This window comes from Mesitornis unicolor, unplaced genomic scaffold (genome assembly GCF_000695765.1).
Source record: "Mesitornis unicolor isolate BGI_N332 unplaced genomic scaffold, ASM69576v1 scaffold9153, whole genome shotgun sequence".
Taxonomy (NCBI): Eukaryota; Metazoa; Chordata; class Aves; order Mesitornithiformes; family Mesitornithidae; genus Mesitornis; species Mesitornis unicolor.
In genome coordinates this window covers 1-8,243 of record NW_010173944.1, presented here as the reverse complement: position 1 = coordinate 8,243, position 8,243 = coordinate 1, and the positions used below count along the sequence as shown (strand labels likewise).

General features: G+C 47.0%; 1 protein-coding gene across 1 annotated transcript in view; it reads left to right on the top strand.

Annotated features, from left to right (window-relative positions):
* The window catches only part of EMP1 (epithelial membrane protein 1), a 2,031-nt gene extending 453 nt beyond the window's left edge, over positions 1-1,578 (top strand). The window contains exons 2-4 of the mRNA XM_010180877.1: positions 453-555; positions 652-792; positions 1,415-1,578. Of these exons, the coding sequence (XP_010179179.1) occupies positions 453-555; positions 652-792; positions 1,415-1,578 (408 nt within the window). The remainder of the gene's footprint in view (positions 1-452; positions 556-651; positions 793-1,414) is intronic.
* Positions 1,579-8,243: the final 6,665 nt, after the last annotated feature.

Sequence of the window (8,243 nt, the reverse complement as noted above, 5' to 3'; positions counted from 1 at the left end):
GGGAGCCACCCCTCGCGGGGGGGGGGGGGGGGCCCCGCCACAAGCGGCTCCCAGCGCTGCCCCTGATGGAAAGCCCAAGCAAAGGTGGGCAGCCAGGCCCCCCGGCGTGGGGAAACCCGGGGCGAGGCTGACCCCTGGCGGCTCGGCGGGAGCGGCGCGTCCTGGGTCTCCCCACACCCCGCTGAGGTAGATTTTGGAGGACCCTCGCACCTGCCTTGGCTGGTTGCTCGCCTCATAGCACTCTCCTACGGAAGGGAAAGGATTATCTGAGTGATTTTCCCTCCTGGCTTTGGAAGCCTGTGTCATCTCCCACCCTCTGCCGACACATGCTGGCTTTTAAGGCTGTCTCCTGGCACTTGGGCTACTGGTGCTCCTCTCACAGTTCAGTCTGACCATTGACCAGAAGAGCAAGACAGCCCCCACCTTGACACAACTGTTCTGTCCTGTTTCAGGTTTGGATGGTGGGTTCTTCCAACTTAGGGACAGCCTCATCGGGACTCTGGCTACTGTGCAACAAGACCTGCGAGCGGCTGGTAGTCAACAGTAGTGATGAGGGTATGTGACACCTGCATTTTCATTGTGGTGATGATTTCCAGAATGTCTATGCATAACACCGTGGCTGAGTCCTGACCTTCTCAAATCTATTCACAGCTTCCCTTAAAACCGTGCAAGCTTTTATGATCCTAGCGATCATCTTCTCCGTCATCGCACTTGTCATGTTCATTGTCCAGCTGTTCACCCTGGAGAAAGGGAAACGTTTCTACATCACTGGAGCCTTCATGCTGGTTTGCTGTAAGTATGCTCGCCTTTTAATGGCTCTGCATGCATCCCACTGCCTCTGCAAGTGCACTTGTCTGCCACACACGGCCATCAAGGGAAGTTGTCAGCCAGCTAAAAGTTTCAAGTGACCTGGTTTTTTTGGGAAAACACAGCACTGAGGAATTGGAAAGTTGGTGGTTTTTTGTTTTGTTTGTTTTGGTTTTTTTTTTTACTGTATATAATGAAAAAAATTACCAGATTTTCATTAGAAAACTCCAGTGAGCTTTGCAAAATACCTTTGAAAGACAACAAAAAAGATTCAAGTACTTTTGGGGGCAGGGGAATAAACAGTTAGACAGCTACTGCTCATGGGATCCTACATATAGCACCAAACTGTCTGCAGACCTTATTACTAATTTCCTCCTAACAAAGGTTTATTCCCCATGGCACCCACTAAACAAGCCCTAAGTGTCTTATATCAAGTCTGCAATAGAAATCCTCCCTAAATAAGCCTACGGGGCACAGCCCCTCTCTCATATGGCACAAGACATGCATTATGATCTCAGGGGACAATGGTACTTCAGAAGTCCTGCAGTGATGCCGGTTTCTATGCATTTTTCAACTCTCTTTTTTTTTCCCTCCTTCCTTCTCACAGGGATCTGCATTCTGATTGCAGTCTCCATTTACACAGCTCGGTTCACAGTCAGGGTGGCAGAGGCCACAAGTTCTCACCATGGCTACTGCTTCATATTGGCCTGGATTTGCTTTTGCTTCAGTTTCATCATCAGCATCCTCTACTTCGTTCTCAGGAAAAAATAAGGGTGATGGGAGTCCAGGGGAGAGGGTTGGCTACTGGGAATGGGGAAGAATTGCTCTGCTGAGAGAACTGTTGGACCAATAGACAGAAACAGCCACCATCATCACCACTGCCACCACCACAGAAAAATCACTAGCAAAGCTGGAACCCTCCGAAACTCCTTCACCAAAGAGGGGGAGGAAACAGCTCCAACTGATCTAGCGCTCCTGGGGCTGTTGCACCAGAAATCTGCAAGTGACCCAGCTGTTCTCCTTTTCTGCAAACTCATGTCATACATACCTTCACAAAGTTTCAAGCGCAGCAGTGATGATTGAAGGGCACCACAGAAAAGGGCTACATCTTTTTCCCTTCCTAGAGCCCTTCTCGCTTACCTTTCGGTGTGCCTTATGGGTTGGGAAGTGAGGCTTGTGACCCCTTCTTTTGTCCATTGAAACAAATGGGATGGGCCTTTTGTTACATTTTTATATATATCTCTCTCTCTATATATATATATATGCACATGAGTGAAAGTTAAATACATTAAATTGAGAAGCCACCCAATAGAAATCAGTTTAAATTAATATTAACATATCTACAGAAATAAAGCAGCATTTTTTTTGCTCTTCGGTTTACTATTTTGACATTCCCATGGTTGAATCAGATACAGGTAGGAAGGGCAAATACACAGACATGGATGATGGAGAGAGAGAGAGAGAGAGAGAGAGAGAAAATGGGGGTGAAGATTCATAGGGGCTCCTAATTACAGAGGATACAATTGCTCAATGATGCATATGGAGAGAGGGAATCATCTGGCTGTGTCACTACACTAAACCAGCACCAGAACATGGTAACAGCACTGCAGGATCACATATCCTTAGTGAGACAGGTTCTTATCTGTCAGGCAGGTTTTATTTCCACATCATCACCCCAAACAGGGTATTAATTCAGATTCCCACCTTGTGACACAGCTCATCTCAAAGGTAGATGATACTGGTTAGCAGAGGAGATGCATTCCCTAATGAGAAATTAGGAGAGATGAGGCAGGGCTTGTGAGTTCTGCTCCTTCCTGCACAACCTTAGGCCAGTCACTTAACCTGGTGCTTTTCCATCTGCCAAATTCTTCCATAAATCTATACTTACCTCCTAGGGTTGCTGAGAGATTTTGAGTCCACTCTGTAATACAAGGTCCCCATGTGAAAGTCTGACATGGGAAATTAAGACATTGGTACTGCTGCAACCCACAAATTTCTGTCAGTTTGAAGAATCTCAGTCACAGGGGGCATTTATAAGGGACAAGAAGTCAAAACTTTCTGTGACACAATCCACAACTAAAAGGCAGAGTATCAAAAAACACACAGGTGCAGATTGTGCATAGATGTGACTTATTTCTCTCTCTCTTTCTCTCTTTTTCTGTTACATTTTCTTCTTATGTAGACTTTATCAGTTTGGTGGATATATTCTAGTACTGTATGTTGCCATTTCATTAACAAAGGTTATTTCATATATAGTCACTGTAAATATTTTGAAATGCATATTTTTAACTTTAAGGGTATAAAAATAAAATCTGATTCCCTTTATTTTAAAGAGTTTTGCTTTGTTTGGTTTTGTTTTTTGTTTGGATTTTTTTTTTTCATTAGTGTTTCAGATATTTGTTAACAGAAGCATTTGCTGCTTCTACTGAATCAAAGCTCACCCCTCTTAGATGATGCAGAACTATCATGTTCTTTAGCTTGTCAGTATATGAGATTTCATGGTCTGGAGGGGAGGGGGAAGTTGATCAATTTTCAGAACTCCTGTTTCAGGCTCTCTGCAAGCTCAAGCAGATAGTGTGGGCAATGGTAACACTCAATCTCAGAGCCAGGCTTTGCTTTGCACCCACAAGAGCTGGAAATGTACTTTCTCACTCTGACAGAATCTCATCTGTGTAGAAGCTTGTGCCTAAGATGCTGCAGGATTTATGATGTCTTAGACCAACCCTTAGCACAAATGAGTCCCAGAGCAAAATCACTGATATATTTGCCTGAGCCACTTGAGTTGGTACCGTTGTTGCCTCCCTATAGTTGTCTGATCAGACACATCAGCAGCTCTAGAGCTTGAGCAAAGTGTCCAAAGCCCAGAACTCAGTCAGATATCAGCAGACTTGGGGCACAATCCTGTGAGCTATGAAGTGAGGTAAAGCCTAGTGGGAATTATCTGGGAAGGATTTTATTTTTTTTTTAACAATTAAGCCACCTTAGGAAGAGCTAAGACACATGCTAATCAAAGCCAGAACCATGACATGAATCTTTAGTAGCTGAAGTTTTACCAGAGATGGACGTCACACACAGCAGTGTGTGAGGCTCATGGTGTGTGACGAGTGGACACTTGTCTTGGTCTCGGGAGGTCCCAGGACTCCTGCTGTGCCTCATCCTCCTGGCACTGCTAGAAGTGCAGGGTAACCATAGACCAGTCAGGCACTAGGGACAGGGCTTCTCTGGCTATGGGCTAATGCTGGCAGCTGAGACATGAGCTAGTGGCTGAGGTGAGAATACTGGGTGGTGATAGCCAGGGAGTTTTGCAGGAGCACACTCACTGCTTGTCTGGTATCTGTGCCCTGTTTCTAGCATGGTATAGGTCACACGTGAGAAAATGATGCCTTACAGGCTAACAAAATAATCCCAACTTTGTTGGGATGCCCGGGACAGGCCACAGGCAATGTTCTCGTTTTCTGAACAACAGTTTCCAGCAACCTCTGCCTCACCATGAACTGTTGTAATCAGGAACTCAGCAAGGATATGAATGCTACTGGACACTTTGGGCAGTTTGGTTTGCCAGTAAAACCACTTGGGCTTTTAAAGGATCAGTGCTCAAATTCACAGTTGGGAAAAAACACTGGGTCCTCTGGCATCCGGCAACCCTAGTCAATGCAGTCCCTGAAGTACATCCCAAGATGAATGAGGCAGTCTGCTCCACACCTGGTATCTCCCCACCACCATCTTCTGAGTCCTGTTACATTAGGGGCAGGCAGGGAATTACACTGGGCACTGGCAGGACAGAATACACCAAACAGAAAATAAGATGCCAACAAAGATGAATCAATTACAAAACAGAGGGAAGCAGAAAAGGATAGAGCAAATGGCACTATTGGTTGTGTCATATGACAGGTGTTTGCTCAAAGATCATCTTCCACACATCATGATGGGACACTGACCCAATGCCACACAGACATGACAAAGTCATGGCACTCCTGCAATAGCCATTACAGGGATTTTAGGTATCAGGTCTTACAAGGGTCAAGACCAAAACTGACCCTGACTACTTCAGGGACAAATCATAGGAGTCCTTGCACTGGATAAAAAGCCTTTGGAAGAGAAGAAGCAGAGATACAAAAAGATCCCCACGCCTGAGACTCCACTGCAGGGCAAAGGAAGGATTCCCACTCCATGGTCCTTTTCTTCAGGTCACAGTACAAAGAGGAAGGGATTTTCTGTAGACAACAACTGACTAATTCAGGGCATTTGACTACAGTATATCAGCCAGACCAGATAAATGGTCCACATGCTAGTGCTGCCCAAAATCACACCAGGAGCTAGCAGAGGCCATACACAGAGGACAGCCCTGCCAAACCCCACTTTTCTGAGAGCTCCTAAGGAATGAAAATAAACAGTTCTCCAGACATGAGGTGCTTGATATAAAGAGGCATGGCTAGCACAGACCACTTTGTTAGCCATACTCAGAAGGAACAGTTAAAAGCTATTCCCGTACTCACTACAAGGTAAGGAGAGGAGGACACCACAGGAAGAGATGAAAATGAGGGACAGCCAAGGGGGAAAGAGCAAGACCAGGGATTCGGGCTATGCAGGCTGGGAAGAAGCAGTCCAATAACTGCTCACATCAACGGGTTTGCTGTTATCTGTACATGTTCAGGGGAGTGTTGCAAAAGCTGCTGCAGACAGCTCAGGGGAGAGTCTTGCTCTGTGAACGGTAGAAGCCAAAAGCGGCCAAGAAAAGTAACTGACTCCCAGGCTGATCAAGGGGTGATGACAGCGCTGTGAACACAAAGGCAGTAGCACCATTACAGAATGCAGCTGCCTGCCAGCACACCCAGAGCGGGAGAATGGCTTCATTACCTTGCAGTAGAAATAACAGAGAAAAAACAATCCACCAATAACAACAAAAAAAATCAAGCATGCAAGGAAGGGGGAGATGATGGGAGGCATTAAAGAAAATGCTAGGTGTGGTGTAAAAGACAATGGGTCACCTCCAGCGATGGAACAACTCTCCACTGCAGATATCTAGGGTGCAGTTAGCCCAAGAATCATTTAACAGGGGAGTGTAAGACAAAATCAGCATGAAATATTAGCCCACTCAAAATGTATCCAGCCCAGGAGGCAGCCCAGAAATGTATGCTGCAATTGTACTTTAGAAGGCTGCCTAGTCTTGTGATTCTTCACATTTGCAGCTCTGCTTCCTCAGATAATAAGAGCAGTCAGGTTACCAGTTGATTGCTGGAGGAACTAGGTAGGAATTTTAATCCGTCTGTTTCCGCATTGCACAGTTGGTGAGGTGCATCACTGCAAGGCAGCTCAGCTCTCCCGACATTGTCAGAGCCATGGTATTGGATTAGATATACCAGTGATCTGATGTATGATGACAAATCTCATGTTGCACAATTCACCTCAAGTATGTGGGTATCTGGTATAAATATATACCTAGTCATCTCTTACACTGCTTGGGAAACCTGGTTGCCTTTCTGCTCAGCCTAGCGTGGAAGGCTGTACCTGGCAGCCTTCCCCCTTTCAGGATTCTCCTGTGGATCGGGGTAGCCAGGGACCAGAGGGGTCAATCCACAGGGTGAAGGGCCTTCAGCCAGCATCCTCCTGGAGGCAAGCACAGGAGGCACACTTCTCAGCAGAGATTTATGAGAAGCCAAGGTGCTTCATCTGGTCTCTTAGGCTAATCCCAGTGTCAGGATTTGGGCAACAGAGATCTGTCTGCAGTGATGTCTAGGGGAAGAGGAAGTGTTGCAAAGCTCTGCTCTGTGAATATGCTTACACTCATAGAGATGAACCAGAGGGCATAACACAGTCAGAGGTGCTAAAGGAAAGGATGTTGGGGGTGTTCCTGCCTCTCTCCACCTTCCAGATAGATCTGCAGCTGTACAGAAGCCTGGCTTTTGGCATTCACAAAAAATGTGACTTTTTGTCCTGAGTTTTTTGGGGAGCATCATAGAATCTTTCTTCCTCTGGAAACAACTTCCAGAACAAAAAGCTCATTTCATTTGCATGCCCACTGTAGAGCTTTTTGGGCATTGCTCTGATGGTAACACGGAGCTGAGGGGACTGAGCTGGAATTCAGTGAGTAAAAGTGCTTTGTAGGGCTTTGGAAGGGCAGGGAGTTGTGTAGAGAGACACATTCCCCTGAGAGACAGGGAAATATCAACTGAATGAGGCACTATCTTGTTATCAGAGCCCAGAAACCGCACATGCACACACCAGGACAGTGTAGGCAAGCAAGGAAAAGGTGGTGCTGGAGGTATGGGCTGTGAGAGGGGAGTCAGGATGTGGGGATAGGGGTGAGGGGTGTTGGGAAAGGGGTTTCCATGTTCTCCTCACACTGCAGCCACGGCAGGTCTCGCCCATGCTCCTGGGCAATGCAGTGCTCCCTGCTCGTGAGTCCTACTGATGTCCCTAAAAGCTAAGGCAGCTCAGCATTTTTGGGACATGTTTAGCAGGTCCAAGGATTGAGTCCAAAGCTTTCACCATTTTTGTTTACAGACTCAACGAGGTAAAAGATAGCCTCAGCATAGATTGAATGTATTTTTTTAGGAGGTTCTGTTTCTACACAGCATTCTGAAGTGGGAGATGCTTCATGTGCATCACATAGCTGGTGACCAACTATGCAAGCGCAGCAAGCAGCTTTGTGGCAAAGAAACCAAAGACACTGCACTTTGCATCCCAGCTCTGGAAAGGGCTTGCAGGCTCTACAAGAGAGCCAGGGTGATGGGAAGGGGACGCAGAGGTGAGAGGCAGGAGTGATGTACTCAGGACCATCCCAGAAGCCAGGAACATGGGCACTATCTAGCCAGAAGGGTGGACTGCCAATCATCAGATGCCGTGCAGGAATGGGGCAGTGGAAATAAATGAGGGGTCAGATTTAAGGATGGCAGAAAGAATGAGATGGACAGGAAGAACAAACACTGCAGAAGACCTGAGGATCATCACAGTACTGGTGGGCTGGGGGACCATGAGCCATTTAGTGGGACGGTGTATGGAGTTTGGGACACCTGAGACCCGCTGCAGTCGTCTATCGAGCAGACAGACCCTGATCAGGCAGTGGGTTTGCTTCTCCAAGGCAGTATTGGAGGCTCATGTGCACAGTCCTGCCAAAAACTGGGGCAAACCGTTATAAACCATCCAGCACCAAGGACCCACGTGTGCCCTCTCAGCCCCTTGAAGGCTGAAGACCCTGGTCCCCTACGTTGTCACTAGAGGTCAGTGCAAGCCCAGCAAATGCCTCTGCTGGGTATATCCTATGATCCGATGATTTGATTCATAGGCATCCCCAGCCGGGGACAGCGCTGCTTTATCATAGTATAATTCAGAAATGGGAGCGTGCCCTCAGCCGGGCTACCCGCTGGCCTGTAGCATGCCACATAGAAGAAGAAAGAGGCATGTCACTGCACTTGGGAAACAACAACCCGGTGCAG